Source organism: Corvus cornix, chromosome 2 (assembly GCF_000738735.6).
Source record: "Corvus cornix cornix isolate S_Up_H32 chromosome 2, ASM73873v5, whole genome shotgun sequence".
NCBI lineage: Eukaryota > Metazoa > Chordata > Aves > Passeriformes > Corvidae > Corvus > Corvus cornix.
Window position 1 is genome coordinate 34427232 of NC_046333.1, and position 18693 is coordinate 34445924.

The 18693-nt window shown below is 40.2% G+C and overlaps 1 protein-coding gene across 8 annotated transcripts in view; it reads left to right on the top strand.

Annotated features, from left to right (window-relative positions):
* Positions 1-18693, top strand: part of TRAK1 (trafficking kinesin protein 1) — a 103497-nt gene that overhangs the window by 39617 nt on the left and 45187 nt on the right. Inside the window, exon 1 of one of the 8 annotated variants that reach the window (XM_010398796.4) lies at positions 7786-8129. The exons of 2 other annotated variants lie outside the window; for them this stretch is intronic. In XM_010398796.4, coding sequence (XP_010397098.1) covers positions 8066-8129 — 64 coding nt within the window. In that variant the 5' untranslated portion in view covers positions 7786-8065. Of the gene's footprint in view, positions 1-7785; positions 8130-8337; positions 8433-9374; positions 9406-9740; positions 9846-15290; positions 15698-18693 lie in introns of those variants that run through there. 5 more of the 8 variants (XM_019285577.3, XM_010398797.4, XM_019285574.3 and 2 more) reach the window with 5 other exon arrangements.

Here is an 18693-nt window from a genome sequence, read left to right on the forward strand (position 1 = left end):
TTGGTTGACAGCTCAACCTGATCCAGCAATGTCCAGTTGTAGCCAAGAAAGCCAAATCTGTCCTGGGCTGCATTGAAAGAAACATGGTCAGCAGGTCAAGGGAGGTGATTCTCCCCACCTACTTTGTCCTTGTGGGACCCCCACCTGGAGGGTGTGACCAGCTCTGGGGCCTCCAACATAAGAAGGATGTGGACCTGTTGGAGTGAGTCCAGAGGGGCACAAAGATGATCCAGAGGGCTGGAGCACCTCTGCTGTGAAGACAGGCAAACAGAGCTGGAGCTGTTCAGCCTAGAGAAGAGAAGGCTCTGGGGGGACTTTAGAGCACCTTTCAGTACTTAAAGGGGGATACAGGAAAGAAAGAGAGGGACTTCTAAGCAGGCCCTGTAGTGATAGGATACGGGATAATGGCTTTAAACTGATAGAGGGTCAGTTTAGATCAGTTATATGGAAGAAATTCTTTACTGTGGGGGTGGTAAGGCACTGGAACAGGTTGCCCAAAGAAGCTGTGCATGTCCCATCCCTAGAAATGATCAAGGTGAGGTTGAATTAGGCTTTGAGCAACCCGGTCTAGTGGAAGGTTCCCTGCCTATGGCAGGGTGTTTGGAACTAGGTGACTTAAAGGTCCATTCCAACCCAAACTCTTCTATTATTCTCTGAAAATGAAGCTGCGAACAACAGAGAAATTGGGGAGCATAGCTGCCTGAAACTGTGAATACTTAACAATTTTATCTAGCTTTTAGCTTACAAGGCATGATGACTGCAGCTTTACCATGTTGCTGTGGTTGTAGATTTCTTCCAATCAACTGGCTTGAATGAAAAAACCCTGTAATTCTTGCCACACTGCATATTTTCTGCTTTTACTGGGAAATAAATGCTTAAAAAAGAGGAAGCAAGCAAGGAAATCTTTGATAAAGAAACATTTATTTCTTACTGCTTACAGGCAGACATTTGTGTATAGATAGTAGTTCAAGAAATTTAAGCAAATTTGGGTCTAGCCTTAGACTGATACCCTACAAACTGAGATCTCTGACTTTACCCTTGTTCAGTTGCTGTGAACAGGTCACAGACCCCATCTATACACAAGAGTGCAAGATCGTAATAACTCTGCATGTTTCAAAATGATTGCATTGATTGCAAACATTGGTTTATGGCAGAATTAACTATGAAAGTCAAAATACTATGTTAAGTAAGTTGGCAGAAAGGTTCTGTGAATTATGCCACCACCACTTTGGAGTGTTCCACAGTGTGACTACTTGCACAGTTTTCAGTGCTGCAATTAAGCTACCCCTCTTGTACCTGTTTAGTTTGTTTGAAAAATCTTATTGAAGATGTGAGCAAATACTGTAACCTGTCTCTTTGAAAGTTTGATTTTTCAATGACTTATGAAAATTTCCTTGCAGTTGTTTGTGTGTTGAGATTGATGCTGGTTTATAACCTGTTGGTGCAAATGTGATGACTTTCCCACTGTGTTGATCCATACAGCAGAAGAATCAGCAATGACCCTTAGGCATACTGCTGTGGCTTGTTAGAGCAGATTTTCTGCCTTCCCGTGGCTTTTTTTTGAGATCCTCAATCCAATTCACAACCACAAAGGCTCAGTATCTGCTGGGCCATGTAACACAAGAGTATGGCTACTTAGCTCTCCTTTTTAATTGATCTTTGAAGATATTGGTAGAAAGATGAATAGTCAAATATCCAAGCATTTTAATTTATTCACTGCTTTTTGTGGGGATTTAAGCTATAACGCAGAATAGGTGATGTAGAGAATTAGTTCATAAAATTTAGTTGGCAATTGGGAGGAATGGAATAGTATTAGGCCTGCAACTGTACTTTTACATTCTGGAACTCCAAAGCACATCTTTGTTATTATTTCTTTCAGATGGAAGGCTGAGCCAATTTTTGCCAAATGAATAAAATAAAACTGATCTTATCCTAAAGCATAATCAAATAAATTAAATGTCATCTGACCAGCCTCATTAAACTGTTAAGGCAGAGTGTCTTTTAAGTAAGCCTAAATGATGTATGATACAGCAAAATGACATTCCATCTCCCTGCCCCCGTATTGGGGGCAGTCAAGCTCACTTTTTCTGAGGGCTGTGGGGAGGTCTGTGTGAGAGCCAGGCTGAGCACAGCTACCAAGGGCAGTGAGCAGGCACAGGAGTCTGGGTTTTTCCTTGGCAGCTTAGGGGGACAGGCCCCATCTGGGAACCCTCTAAAAAACTGAGGGTGCTTGCTGCTGCGTGTAAGGTAAAGGTAAGGTGAGCCACAGGAATGTGGGCCTCAGGAAGTCCTAGTGGCTTCTGAGAAGCTGTCAGCTGCTCTTGACCCAGGGGTGTCCTGAGCCTTCTTTGGAGCTGCTGCTCAGTAGGGATGGTCAAGTACCTTTTTAGCTGGTGGCTGGGAGAAAGTCCTCTCTAACAGCCAGGTCTGGAGCACAGCTTCCAGACACAGCCAACAGATGTACTAGTTTCTGTGGAACAGTGCAAAGAAGGGATCCTCATCTGAGTTCAGAACAACCTAAGCCTGCAGATGTGGTGGCAGTGTGCCACAGGTGCATTCTCCAGGTTTTGGAGCACCTGTCCCTCAGGGCAGAGACTTCAGCCCAGACAGAGACTTTAACCCAGAAAGAGCTTCAGATTGGGAAGACAGCCCTGCAAGAGTCAGGTTGCTGGGAGTGCCTAGAGCTGCTCCCTATCCTGAGGTAGAGAGAGATGGCTTTCATTTATGCAGGTGTGCTGTTGTTGGAAGAGCTGTCACCACGTGGTGAAGTTGAGAGGAAGTCAACAGGCTGTGCAACATCACAGAGGGTTGAGACATACACAGGACCTAGGAGTGGCTGAGACATCAAAGGACTGTGCTCCCATTCAGAGGAACCTTGACCGGCTGGAGACATGAGTAAAGAGCAGCCTTGTGCTATTCAGCAGAGGGAAGTGCACAGTCCTGCAGCTGGCGAGGAACAGCCCCGTGCTCCAGTAGATGCTGGGGTCCAACTGTTGGAATGCAGCCTTGCAGAAAAGGGCCTGGGACATCCTGTTGGACACCAAGGTGGACATGAGCCAGAAATATGCCCCTGCTGAAAAGCAGAATAATGGCATCCTGAGCTGTATTAGGAGGAGCATTACCAGCAGTCTGAGGGAGTTGTACTCAAAGTTAGTGAGGCCACACCTGGACTGCTTGGTCCTATTCTGGCCTCCCTTATTCTATATTCCTTCAGTGTAATGCATTCCTTTCCTCTCCCAGGAAGCTGCAATCATGTCTCTCAGTGGGTTTTTTGCCTTGTTAGAAAAATAGGTCATAACCATGCAGCTGAAATATTTTTGTCTAGCCAATCGAGCATAGTATTAAGCTCAACTTCATTTTAGAAATGTTTTTGCTGTCTCCAGGAAAAATATAACCAAAAAAAAGGAGATTGTAATGTACATTATTTCCAGGTGGTGAACAGTTTGCAAAATTTGTTTCTTTAAAGCTTTATTCTTGATTTTCTTAATTCTACATAGGGGTGTATTCTCTTAAATGTCTGTCTCTTGCTATTACGGTCTTATTTACAGTGTTTAAGTGTGCCTAGTGATACCTTAATTAAACTACACAGCTGGTTTTGCAGGAAGGTTGCCAAAGACATCAATTTTGATTTTATACAAATGCAAAAATAGTGCTCTCCAGTAATTTTTTGGGGGAAGGGAGAAATAATCCTTTCATGTGGAAAATAGCTTTTTGTCATTAAGTACTTTAATTTCCTCTGCCTGTGCCCCTGTCTGATGTTAAATCATTTTGTTTCAGTGGGAGAACAGTTAGACCCTCTTCTGCATTAGAAGAGTCTTTTCCTTGTACCAGTGAGGTCAGAAGCCACGAGCTCTGTCCCATCTGTAGGAAATACTTGTACTATTTTGAAACCCTGGATAGTCATCCCAGTTTGATGAAGGACAGTCAATCAAATCTGAAGCACCCATTTTTCTAAATTTTTTTCAGTTCTGAAAGCTGCTGGTTATAATTCCCTCAGTTGCTCTAGATTTTACTCTGGGTTCTGCTCTTTCCAGGTTAAGCAAGGCGTCTTGCTAAACAAAACACTACACTGGAAGAGATCACTGCCCTAAGTTTGCCCTTACTAAATGTGTAGTCATAGGATTACTCTTACTCAGTGTTCTTTTAGAGGGTGGAAACACCACTAACTCTTCACATCGGTAAATTATTCCAGTTTAGAAATAAGTGTGACAGCCCATCCTTGAAAATCAGTTGGGCAATTTTAAATATGCCTACTTTGTCAGTTTGCAGATGTATGTGTTGTGGCAATGCCTGACTGTGATCAATATGCATTTCATACTGGTGGCCTGTACAGCTACTGCTCTGATAAAAAGGACTCCAGACAATGTTAATGGGATGGGCAACTTTATCCTGAGTGGTGGTGACTGTACTGGTGACTGTAGAAACTGATGATGCGATATGGTGTTTAATTATCTGAACCATCCTGAGGCTGTAGCCAAGAGAAGAAATGTGACCCAGAGGTAATCAAATGGGATGTAATCCGTTGCAGCTGCCATGGAAATACTCCATCCAACTCCAGTGTTCAGTTTCAAAGCATCCTCACAGAATTGTAAAAGGTTTGGAGAAAAAGCTGAGAATGACTAAGCATGAAAACACAGGATTTCTAGTGACATGCTATTTAATGACATCCTTTTAAGACTTTATTTGCCAGCAGAGATGACGTGCTGCTGCTTTGCACCTTAGCAGCGCAGTGCACTACAGTCTTGAGTGTGCTGCTGTGGGGTGGATGAAAGTACCTTTGTCAAAAACTCTCTTCAAACAAAGGAAGGGGTTTGCGTGGGTTTTATAACCTGGGTAATTTAGGCACATCAGTTTAATGTTGACCTACGGCATGGATTTATTTCAGCAAAAAAGAAAGGAGAGGGCTCTTGAGCTTTTCAAGCCATCTTTTCTGCCTAATGAAACCCCTTTGTAACCACAAACTTAAGGAATGCTTAGTATAGCTGTTCACCATTGACTACCAGAATTCTTTATCAATCTGTCTGTTTTGTCCTATGGAAAACAGATGAAAGGGGAGGGGTTTGTTTAGTTAGAAGTAAACATTAAAAAATAGAACAAAATTTAGCAGCTAAAAGGGAATGCTGAACAAATGTGAATAACTGTATTTCAGTTTGGAATAGGAAAATGCGACTTCCTTATGGTTGCAGACATATTACCCAAAATCTTTTTTTAATCCCATTTTGTATGAACTTTTAGGCAAGTAATACAATAATACCCCAACCAAATGTAGCACCGCAGTATGGAGATTTGAATACACAGAGGTTCAAAGTTTGTAGAATCAGTCCACCAGAAAAATATACTGTTCTGATAAGTTTACTATAAAATTAATCTGCTACATCCCTGTAGGAAGGAAAAGTAGGGCTGCAGAAGTTGAAAGTAGGTTCTGCAAGTGTGCAGCTGCTTTGTCGGCTTGGTCACAAATTCCTGTTCAACTTGACAACCCTTCCAGCTTTATAGAGCTACAATTCCTCATATAATTGAAGGGATGCTTGGGAGTGGGTACCTGGATATATAGTATTCTGTCTGCCCAGGGTTTCCGTCTTCATGCTGGGAAGATAATACACTCACTCTGTATTTCCCAGTCTCTTGAGGAGTTCTAAAATCATTTGGCCACACAAGTGATTTTCACCACAGAAAAGTAATGCCTTTCAGGATTTTACCAGTTTGCTTCCAATCAGATCTGTAAAAAAATATCAATAAAACAAACAAACAAAAAAGCCCTAAGCCCCTACCTTGGACTATTTTTATCCTGTCTCATTGAAAGGGAGTGTATGTGCCATAGGAAGGACAGTGAGAAGAAAATTCTAGCATGTTGAATATTTCCTTTGTTTAAAACGTCAGCAAATAAAGGAAGGAGATTATCTCTGCAGCAATTTAAGGTGGTAGCCAGTGTTAATTCTTTCTATTTTAAATGCTTGTTTAATAGCATTACCAGACTGAAATTACCTTTTGGACAAAAATAATACAAGTGGAACAAATAGTTTATATGCAGAGCAATTGAGTTGATGTTGCCATAGGAACCTTTATTTTTCTCTGTCAGTATTTTAACAGTGTAGCCTTAATTGCATTTAATAGCATGTATAGTTTTTTCCTTGTGAGTATGCATAACTGAAACCTTGCAAGACTCAAAGCTACTGCAGTGATAATTTCTTATACCAGTAAAGCTGAAATCGTGATGTGGTCAAGAAACCAAAGCATTTTCCTCTGCATAGCTTGACTATTCCTTACCTATTTCTGTTATAGTAAAGCAAAGTGGTACCAGTCAGGGAGTAGAATAAGTGATAACAACCTGGAAGAGACATGAGTGAGGGTGAACTTAATAGATGTCTGCAAATCATGAGTGATTGAAAAGGAGAGATGAACTGAGTGTTCAGATTTCCAGAGCTGGAAGCATCAAGTTAAGTTAGTAAACGTGAGTTGCAAAGCATAAGGTGAGGGGTTTGTATATCAGGAGGAGTAAATGTGTGGAACTCCTTGCAGGAGGATGTTGGAGATGCTAAAAATGTATGTGGGCTCAAGAACAGAGAGGATAAGTTTTTCAAGAATTGCTAAAAGCAGTAGCTCTATCTGTCTCAGGCTGTCTCTGATGGTGAAGAAGCTAGAGGTTGGGAGGGCAGTTGTGGGAAATATTGTGCAGTTCTCTTTTGCCTGCTCATGGCTGTTCTTGTGGATGGAGTCTTTGGCTAGAGAGACACCAAAGACTTCCTTGGTCAGACCCAGTATGGCCTCCTACCTTGTGTTATTAACATAGGTCACAACTTAATCTATCCCAATGCTTCTACTGCTGTTTGCAAAGAATCGCCTTTCCTAAAAAAGGGGGAGAAATGGGTGAAGAGTATGTGCTGGTTGTGAACAAAATGGATGTCAATCCCCTTGGTATCTGTACCTGCACGTATTCAGACATGCTTTTGGAATTGCTGTGTTTGATGATTTAATGCGTTTGTTCCTCAGATAGATTCTCCTAATAGCTTAAACACAATTTTAGTAGGGGCTGCAAAAGTATTTTCTTCCATTTCCAAAACACTGAACACAAAAATTAAGTTATTCTGGGTAATGACCTTCAGTATTTTTAGGAATAGAGTAGTAAAAATTTGGCATAACCTCTTGTCTTCAGCTTTGAAACTTAGATGCTTGGGGAAAAAAAAAACCAAATGGGCAGTGGTTCATGGAGAGGGCAAAAAGTAGAAACAGATCAGCTTTTTCTTGCGAGGAGAAATGTATTGCTGTCCTGATTTTGCTGATTCTTTCTTTTTTTTTGTTTGGCATTTCTCAGCAGCAGGATGCAGAAGGGGTTCTATTATATCAGACCAGAATAGTGTAACAAAGCAGTAACATAGTTTAATTTTCCATGGGGAAGGCAGGCTTTTATCAAACTGTGTGGAGGAGAGTAGTAATGGACTTGATTTTCATTATTAATGTACTGCATGTCCCCAGTGAATTGCAACAGTGTGATGCTGTTGTTTTGTCAGCTGTGGCAAGGAGTTGTATCATCTTTCTTAGCAATGATTTTTGTTTCCAGTATGGAGGACTCCTTCTAGTCTGTAAAGCCAGAAAGAGCAAAATGCATTTTCTTCATCTCTGCATTGCTTTTGGAGCCAGCTTGTCTCCATGGCAACACATTAGCCTGAAAGAGATGTGGAGACTGGGGAGGAAAGGAATGAGTTAGAACCAGCCGGGCGGTGGTGTGTGTCCCCAACGTCAGCGCATCAGCCTTTTGATAGGAGGATTTTGTTAACACCCATCCAAGGCTCCTGTGCCGAGCTTCTTTATTAGAGGAGCTGCCAGGGCATCTGCTTCCTTTCTGCATCCTTTTTCTATTTTTTTTTTTTTTTTTCTTCCAAATACACCCTCTGCCACCCCCCTTTTATTTTAGTTGCGGCCTCAGTGAAGATGTGGTGCTCATTTTCAGCTTCCCGTGAGCTGCCTTGTGCTCTGGCATTTTGCAAAGGCAGGAAGGCATGGCTGCATTTCACTTGACCTTAGCAGCGAAGTGAAATCTCCTGTATGTCACTGAAGGATACTGACTATGCAGAAATTTATTGAAGCAGATTATTATGAACTGGACTGGTATTATGAAGAATGCACGGATGGTAAATATTTCTTTCTAGTCTCTTGTTGCAGAATTTGGAGCCTGTAAGACTGGAGCATCATTACTCAGTGGTTTTAAAAAGGAAATACCCAGAAAAAGGCAACACCCAGGTGCAGCAGAGATGCCTGCACCTCTTTTGCACCTCAGCATCTCTTGTGAGTGTGCTGCAAGAGACTCTGCTGTATAGCTTTCTCCTCTCTGAAGGGAGTGGCAGAGCAGCATATGAACTGTATGAGCAGAGGAAAGAATATTCGAAAAGCTAACTGTATCTATAATAATTGAGCTGAATTTAAATATACTGATGGTAAGATTGATTATCGGTTCAAGTTTGAAGGGTGTGCTTTTTCTGCATTACCAATATCCTGCAATATGTATATATTTGATGTGTTAATAGGCAGTACATATTTTCTCTCTGGTTATTTGTCTGTGAAAAATGTAGATTCTTAAAAGTGAGCAGGTTAACTTTTTGAACTGGAAGAATTACAAACTCTGGCAAGCATTATCTTTTGTGGCTTTTGCAATTTTCATGTAATGTTTGCTAGGGTGATTATTTCTGTATCTGGACACCAAATGTTTTCATCAGGCTTCTGAGAGAAGGCACACGAGAAAGGATAAGGAATCGCTAAAACTGCATTCTCTGCAGCATGAAAAAATCAAGATCCCTTATTGATGGGACTCTGAAGCAAAATGTAGCCTTTGGGAATGCAGTAATTGTATATGGATTTTATTCTGGTTGGAGAGCTTAGCTTAAACAAGGCAAGTCCAAGATCACAGTGAAGCAAAGCACAGAAAGCAGGAAGGAGTGCAGGCCCAGGGGACGATGTACATATGTAATACACGATAGTGCAATGACAGTGCTCTAACAATAACAATACCAAAAGGGACATGAAGTGTAAAGATAAGGGTGACAAAATTTAAATGGTTTTTTATGGTCTTTTCAGTGTCATGTGCCTCCTCCATTTGTTTCTCAGTAGTAGATTTTAGAACTGAATGCAGTTCCAGAAGCTTGTTACACTTGAACTACAGGAATTGATTGTTCCTGTCCAGGTGTTCAAAGAGAAAGGTGCGTATTTATTTGAGAGATCTGACCACTTTAGTTTGGATTGAATCCATTATGTAACCTTTATCCTCTAGGTTTAACCCTAGTAAGTACTGTAGCATCTGATTAATCTGCATGATGTAACAGGCTGAGTTGGCCTGCTTTTAGAAGCTTAAGAAACAGACCAGTTCTACAGTCAATAGAAGCTGTAGCTTTCCCCATGTTAAGGCTCCCACAGGTAGCATTTGGTTTGTTTTTTCCAAACAAAATGTTTGTTCATTTTTAAGATCCTTTGTCTGTCTGGTCAGAGTGTCATTATATGGAAATGTAGTGTGCCTGAATGTCTGAGCTAAGAGCTGATCTACTCACCCATTTTGTCTTAAGGTGTGTGCTGCATGGGAGAAACCGTGGGAGTTTCACAGCAGTGGACTAAGCAACAGGTGTTGGGTAAATGTTTAAATACCTTGTGGGATGAGGGCCTCAGGTGCACAGTAGTGGTTGGTCTGATTCTGGGTTTTCTTGTCAGTGCTGAGCCCCTGCCCAGAATAATTCTTCCATGAGCTGAGATGTGCAGAGTCAGCTGGAGTGTGTGCTGGCTGTCTGCTTGAAGTATTTGGGAAGTTCTTCCCTAAGAGAAAGAAGGGTTTAATGTGTGGTAGGGAAATATCTCTCCAGCAGGTAAGGCATAATGCTATCTTGCATTTTTTTTTACTATTATTTTTTAATGAAAGTATTAGTTTTTACATGATGAAGGATAGTGCTGTCAGTCCTGTCTCAGCCTCTCAGGTGAACGGCAGTCTCATAGAGTTCACAGAATTTTCTGGGGTTTAGCTTTCTTTTGCTTCTTTGAGTTCAGGTGTGTGTGAGAGAAGAGGATTCGAGAGATTCAGTGGAAGACACAGTCTTTGGCCTTAGATACTGGCGTGTTCATTTGGGTTTAAAATAGTGTTGGCACTCACCGTTGATGGAGAAAGGTATTCTAATTGTGGTAGCAGACAAAAGGCGTTGCTGCAGTAGAAAACAGAGCTTTTCCAAAAACCTGGAGCAGGTGGCATATTAAAAGAGATGCCTGTCCCTTGATTGGTTTTCGATTTTTCTGCCATGTATTTGTTGATACCAGAGTCATTTTCCTGAGATTCTTTTTACATTCAGTATAGTGAGATAGGCAGTTGCAGCTCAGCTGACCTGTTTTGAATATCTATTTTAAGACAAATTGAAGCACAGTTAGAGAGCCAATTTCTCTGCCTTACATGGACTCTCTGGAGCTCAGATGTATGTGTGCAGTCAGTTATGAATCCCACCCAGTTCACCCTCCTTGATAAATACAATATTGGAAAACAGTAGGTGGTACATTAAAACTAATGGGAATCCTCACAAGATAATATCGTGCAGAATTATTTTTCTGATGAAATTGTTCATACATTCTTTGTCAGAGCCTCTGGGACTCAGATTTCCGTTTAAAAGACACGACTTCATTTGGTTTCATTTATTTAATAATTATTTTAACAGCCTATGGTTTCTTTTTCTTCAGAGAAAAAAAACTAGTCTAAAATTATATCGGGGTATAAGGTTTTAATGCTATTACTTAACTGTAAGGTAAAGAACTGACTCACTGTTACCTCAGGTGTAATGAATTTCTGTAATGACTGACATAGTAATGATGTTTTCTACTTGCATTTGGTGGTGGTATTTTTTTAATGTCCTGAAAAAGAAAAAATGCTCAAAACATACAATTTATAAATCTTGATAAAGGCTTTCCAGGGTTGGAATAATTAATTAATTCTTTTACATAAGGTCCTTTACAGAGTTTATTTTTGGTAGGAATAGACGAAAATAGACAATAAAATGTCACCCTCTATGTGAATCACTGGTGTTAACTAACATTCCAATAAATTGAAGCTTCTATAAATAACTACTACACTGTGCTTTTTAGATACATTTTCAAGTATAATATTTTATAATACGAGTGACAGTTGTCACCTTACTTGGCATTAGCGAAGTATATTGTGTAGGTGGAATGGGGAAAGAGCTCCTGTACATGAGTAGGAAAGTAGCTATTTCATAGCAGACTTGGACAGAACCAGTGATAAAGAGGAAAAGGTGAAACTTTTGTAGACTCTTATCACAAAAGATAATAGTGTAAAAGTTTAGGTTCATATAAGTGGTTTTTAATAGAAAAAAATACGTTCTTAAAAATCCCACACGCAACACAACTTGGGTGAAAAAATTAATACTAAACCCCCACAAACTACCAAGTAAACAAACAGATAAATATCTACCCATAGATATTTTTATGAATATGCTTGTTCCCCCCCTTTCTCTTAGTGCAATATTTTTTTAATGATCAATGCTTTCTAGAGAAATCCAGGTTGACTTTAGAGCCAATTGCTTTCCTGGTGGTTTCTTCCATTACTTTTTTATTTCTACCTCAGCAGTCCATAACAATGTATGAGTTCAATTGTCTACAATTCCAGATGACTTTGTGAATGTGCGATTGGATCTTGCGTCCTCCTTTTGTTGGTCATGAGTTTTTGCAATTTCTTGTGGAGGAAATGGTGTTTTTTCCTTTTTTCCTCTGCCAGACCCATGGTGTGCCTGGTTTGTTACACATGCTGAACCTTCTAACCACTTCTGTGTTTGCCTGAGCCGCTTCATCTTCCAGCACCCCTTCCTGTATTTTCTTCCCACTCAGGTTGAAATGTTTTTACCACCTGTTATGTTTGCAGTTACTGTTTAGAGCTTCTCTCTTCTGTTCTATTTTCCACTCCACTGATATAATTATCAGCAAGTTCACTAACTTTCTTTTTAACAAAAGTGGACAATGTTATTGCTTGGTTCTGCTTGATCTCTTATGAGTGATTACTTATTGTTGCCTCGCTTATGTTACTGTGGTGACCCATCGTCTCCCTCATACATTGGTCCCTTTCGTGACCATCCCTGTGAACAGAGTAGCCCTGGTTTTACTCTGAGTCTTAGTGGATGCTGGCACTGGGTATGCTATTGAAATCTGAGAGAGTCTTATGAATGCCTTTAGCATGCAGTCTCCGAAACAGCCCTTGCTCTATAGGTGTTCAGCTAAAATGGTCATTCAGGTTGATCTTGTTTTGCTCCCATGTCTTTTACATCTGTACTTAATAAATACAGTTGAACCTTGCATATATTCCTGTAATTGTTGATACCATTTTCCTGTTTTTCTGCTTTTTGCCAGGCCACTTCTTTACTCCTTCATTGACTCCTAGTTCTTTGTCAAGGCACATAAGCCATATAAGGCAACATACATTGCAGCATAGAGATATTTTTTGTTTTCATTCTGCTCAACTGCTAAATATCCAGATAAGTGTTTTCCCACTTCATCCTATTTCTTTCCCTTTCTGCAGGAGTAACATGCTGTCCCTTTGGTTGACTGACAGAAGATATTTTGTGTGGGATTTTGAAAGAGTGGGAAACATGAAGACAGTAAAAATTTGAACAAGCTAACTTCACTTGACTGTACATATTAACAAAAGCACACATTCAATAACCAATTTATCTCCCTCCCTGAAGAGCCCACCCCAAAATACCCACATTTCTTCATCAGCATGCTTTAAATCCAAGTGCTGCCATTTCATCTGCTGTTTTTAGACTTGTTTGCTTACGGAGAATCTCTTTGTTCTAGATGCAGCATTGTTAGTAATAGTTTATTGTGCAGAAGTTAGATATTTTTATTGATAAAGGAAAGTTAAAATTATTTGAATGCATTGGAGTTCCTTGGAAATAATGAGTCAGGATATGAGGGTTGTTTTGTATTGTGTCCAGCCTCACCCTTCTTCAAACTAGCTCCTGGTTTGTGTGTTTCCTGTTTCATGGCAAAGCTGCTGAATACACTCTGTACCTCAGTGCAGGTGTTGTACTAGGAGTGTGCTTGGAGCACTGCAACCCCTTAACAAGCTTCCTGACAGGAGGTAAAGGTCTTCAGCTGCTAATTCAGAGTGGGAATTGCAGCAAATACACCAAATTTACTTCCCAGTGGCAACCCATAAATGTAAGTTTACATTCTAGTATACTCTTAAAGTCCCTGAGTATGTGTTTACAGGAAATATTAAAAATCACTTTTGAATTTTTCCAGATTAGATCATATATTTTCAGAATGGAATACAATGTAGCTTTTGTTTTTTTAAATTTTTATCCATAGCTGCTTATTGTTTCATGTTTGTTGGAAACCTGGCTAGTAATCTTTAGCAAGTAAATATTCCTTCACTGCTAAGGAGGTGTAATGTAGAATACATGAAAAATGAGTTGATAGTGTGAGGGTGGGGCATACATTCCTTCTCCACCCATTATAAATTTGCATCAGCATTTATCATATGCTGATATCAAAATAGGCATTGCAACACTTTCTCTCAGCTTTTGAATGTCAGAGTCCTCCTGTGTGGCATGAGTTGATATTAGTCACAGTTCAGAAGCCAACTGTGGGAATATTCACTTACTCTCCGTATATTGTCATGTATTTTGGGCAGCAACATGCTTGCTTTCGATGTGTCCTTCATAAACTAGGTGGTTGGCTGTAGTTGAATGCTTGTCAGGAGTACTAAAACTGCAGCATGTTTGGCAGGGGTGACTTTTCTGTCCCTAAGCTTTAAAAGGTGCTTCTTGCATTCTTTTAGTATGACGTATTGTTTTGGTTACTCTCTCAATTTCCATTTTCTAGCTATTACTGTAATGTGATAAATTGACACTGAATAGCAAGTAGGCACTTAAGACCCTTACTGTCTGACTGTAAGTATTTTTTTTATAGAGCTGATTCAAGGCACAGAAAAGCTCTAGGAAACTAGAAGTAATTCTCATTATTACTAAAATGATATCTTTTAATGTAATCATTTGGGAGAAAGGGACAGTCCTATTTTTTCCCCCAGCTGAGTTCTTGAGGTTATTGCTGCTGTTGAATATTGCAGTAAATTTTGGCTGTCAAGGCTCAAGTTGCCTTGAGTAGCAAGATAATTTTTATTCAGAAATGAGTGTTTCTTTCTGCAGCAACCACTTATGTGTATTTCATACCCTTTGGCTTATTTCTATAAACATTGTTGTTTGCATATAAGTATCAGGAGTTTAAAATGTAGAACAGAATCATTCATCATTATTGTATAAAAGTAGTTGGTTCCCATCTCATACTACTCCCTTCTTCCTCAGCACCAGAGAAATGGTAATAGAAAAATTGTTCCTACATGACCCAAGCTGTTACGTTCTGCTGGCTTATAATGTAGTGTTTGTCCGTCTGTTCCTAGCAGTTATGTCCCTTCAGGGGATGATGAGGTGCCTTTGCCTTGCAGTGCCCCACTTTGCCTGCAAATGCTTTGCCCCATGATGTGGATAGGAATGCTTTAGCAGCAAAAGGGTGCCTGCTTGCTGCTGCAAGTAAGGGAGGCAACCTGGCAAACATTAAATACCTGTGGCTACAAAAAATTAAATAAGAAAGTTAGCCTGCCCTATGTATGTAGTCAAGATTAGCAAACACAACCTGTTGGAAAACAAGAGGTTTGAGCACAGGAAATTTGTTTCTTGTTGAACAAAGAAGAGATGCATGCACCCTTGAAAATTAACTAGGATGCCATAAGTGGACTTGTGAGGTATTTCTTTTCTCACAGCAGACTGAAGAGAAAAATTACTGTGGAAAACACGGTATTTGACAGCTAATGTGATATGTCATTTAAGTTCTTTGTACCGGTATAATCTCTTCTTAATAAAAGCAATAAAAAAGCTCCTTTCCCCAGCCTAATTCTTCACACGGTGGTTTTAGCGTGTGGTGGATTCTGCAGTCAGACTTTACTGCACAATAGCCCTGGGTATCAGGATCTCTCTGCTGGGTGGGATTGGCTGTGTGTGAGCACAGGCTCAGGCTGTTCACAGCTCCGGTGAGGTCTTGATGCATTGGGTAACTCGAGAGGTGATTTATGACTCTGTGACGGTGCACACCCTTCCCCAGGTGTGACAGTCAGAGGCTGGGTCAGACTTCCGTGTTGAGACACTTGTGGGGAGCTACCACTTCACTCATAAGAGCAGGGGCTGAAGAGAGAGAGAGCCTTGTTGACATGAGGAGTGTCAGGGAGGGGCTTTCAGCCCAGTAGCTTTGTCTGAAATACGTTGGGGGCTTTTGAGCAGAAACTGGCTACTGTCAGAGCTGGTCTGAGGAGCAACATAAACCTTCTAGTAATTATTAGACAGATGGTCTCTTCCCTCCTCCACCCCATCTGTACAACACAAAGCTGTTGCACTAAGGACAAATACTCAGTTGCTCTGGAGTTCCTTAGCTGAGCATGTGAGTGAGGAAAGATGGTATCCTGCTTTGTGGAGACCTTGCTTTGCTCTCCCCAAAGATACAGCCTACGAGGGAATGACTTCCCATCGCCTGTGAGACTAAGGCATCATTTCGTGTCTGTCTGGGATAACTGCAGCAATGTCAGTAAACGAAGAGGAAAGCTATGAATATGACTATGAAAAGGAAAATGAGAGGGAACGCACTTCTGACAGGCAGAGCCTTGATATCTTGGAAGAAGGTACTTTTCACCTTTTTTTTAATCTTTCATGGTAGTAGCACCTGGCAACATATAAGTGATGTGAGTGGTATTTGTGGATTAAATACACCAAATTTTGTGTTTTACATAGGTAGCCAGTACATTTGGATGAAAAATTCATCTAGCATCTAAATCAGATAAACCTTAATTTATGTATACTTCTTTAAAGAGGAAATGCATGATCAACAGATGTAGGCTGTGCAATACCTATTTTATAATGGAATAGGAATTGGGAAATTTTCTCTCTCTGGAATTGTGTAGTGCAGTTTTTTATATACGCACCATGTGTGTCTTATGAAACTGTGTATTTTAGGTTGTCATTGCCAGCAGGTGCTTCTAGAACAGAGCAGCAATTTTGTGCTTATCCATGAATTTGAAAGCGCATAGACAGAAATAATCCAAGTGTGGGTCTTACGATTTAAATTTTCAATAAAAAACCAACCCAAAAATCTTGTCTTACTTTCTGTAAATAATGGGCAACTGGCCCATTCAGATGGAAATGGGAATGTATGTGCATTGAAAATCCTCCTGTGCCCCTGCTGTATTGAGGGGGTACCTATTCTAGGGCTGCTTCCAGCCAATCTGGCAGCCTTTTTCAGGGTTTCAGGTAGCAAAAGCTGAATGCACCATTCCTGTTGTTTCATGTGCTATAAATTTTGCTCTGAAACAGTAGTTTTATGGTAAAGAATTGTTACTTCCAAATAAACTATTGTAAAGCTGATGTAAGGATGCTTTGAAGGATTGTTAGCACAGAGAATGCAATGTGCTGTGAATTTACATCCTTGTTCACCTCGTGGTTAACAGTTCCTGTGTCCAGAGTCTTGGTGAATGAACCATGCTCTTTGAATCCCATTGCACAGAATTTTCCTGTAAAAATTCCCTCACAATCAAATATCCCACCTGGTTTTCAGACTTGTGTGTCTGTGCAAAAAAGAAAGGTGCTGAAGAAAATACTGATAAAAAGAAAATTTAAAACTGGGGATTGGAATGGAGAGGAAGTTTATCAAGAGAGGCCAGCTGACATTTTTTTATATTTTTTTTCCTATTTTTTTTAGCGATTAAATAATTGCAGAAACATACCTCATGCTGTTCTTATTCTTTCTGCTGACTTTACCTTTCATCCAGATCTAACAGTCTGAAGCTGTTCTTGTTGATTTTGAGAAGGGGGGAAAAAGAGCTGGGTTCTATCTGTGGTAAATTTAGCCCTGTCTTTCTACAGTGCCTTCCTCTCAAAAGCTCAGTATGTGTTTGAAATGTCTTCTAAAGATGCCTTCTCTTTTCCACCTCTGCATTCATGTCACCTACACACTGAGTGTAGCAGAGATACAGATACACAAAACCGATATATATGGTACTTCTATACATCTTTGCACGTGGGAGTGCTTGCAAAGTGTAGTATTTCTGTAGGAGAATGGATGAGTCAGTCCATTCTATAAGTGGCTGGAAACACCAGCATGTAGCCTTTTCATGCTGAACAAAAGAAACGTTTTAGCTACCATTTATCTGGCTGTAAATCTGGTACCAGAAATGGGAAATCAGAGGATATGCTTCACTTGAACCATTTATAGTTATTGAAAGGAAGAGGATAAAACCTCTGTAATTAAGACTCCTTAACTGTTTGGCCTATTCCACGTGCAGCATGCATCCTCACTTCTTGACCATCATAGTCATTTTGATGTAGTGAGGTTTTTCTCTGTCCCAACATTTAGATGCTGTAAGTTCCCTCAGTCCTGTTTCTGGAGCCCATCACAGAACTAAAGTTACGCCTGGCGGTGTTACAGTCGGCTCTCTTGATGACAGTGAAAGCCACCTTCATAAAGGCCTGGGCAGAACAGTCCTGGGGTCACTGGGGCTGCTTTGGAATTATAAAGTTGCCTGACAGCAGTATGTTTACTTTTCATTTGATAAGCTGGCCTCAGGGCAGACTGCAGTGAAACTTTGCTCAGGGATATATGTTGATAGTGTCTACTGTAAAGTTTTTCTTCGTAAAGGAACCTGAGCTGTGAAAGGACAACCTGTCAGCTTTCTCTGATTAGTGATTCGCTGTGTCAGCTGTTTCTGAAAGGGAGCTGTGTTTGTTTTGATTCTTGCTTTTGCAGGTGGGAGAGGAAAAGACTCTGACCTACATAGGACCTATGATGGCAGCCATTTCCATTTACTAATGTAGTAGTTTAAAAGTCCTCTTTATCTAAAGTACTTAGTAAATGCAGGCAAAGAATCTGTCTCAAGTTGAATTAAAAAGAAAAAAAAAGTCTTGGAATCACTATTAAAATCTTAACTCAGGCACTCCAGGGGCCTGACTTTCAGAAAATGTAAATGTACAATAGGATGGAGGCCCATCAGAGCTCTGGGATCTGTCAATGCTAAAGCAAAAAAGATGGAGAGGAGTCATTCTTGAAAGCTTTGGCACAATCATTCCCTCCCAAGGGATAGGAAAAATCGCATATTTAAGAAAGGAGACAGCTGAGAATGTGTGGCTTACGGGCTTGTAACTTCATTTTAGGATTTTTAAAGATGTACAGTCCAGATCCTGGTTTAAATCTTTCACCAATTTATTAGTTACATTGTCTGCAGTCCAGACATTTCTTGACAAGAAATGAATGGAAGAGAATGTCAAGACAGTAACTCAGTGGCTAGTAGTAAAAAATCCTGCAAAAAAAGTTTTAACTTTCAAGAGAACAGCTATGCTGTGCTGTGTCTGTAAATTATGTATGCATTAAGGCAGTTAAGAGAATTAAGGTGAATTCTCTCCAGAGACTTCTTCCTTGTTTCACATTGTGTCTGTATTTTCCAAGTTAGCACATTTGATCTATGTTTATGCTAATAGAAGGAACAAGTGTCTGATGCTCTTTTTGAAATTTCTTTTAACTTTGTTTTTCATTCATCACAAAATTTGATGCAGTTCATGTCCTACTTAGAGGAAGTACTTTGAAATTATTCACTGCCTGACGTTTCAGGCAGAGGCTTTAGAAAAGAAG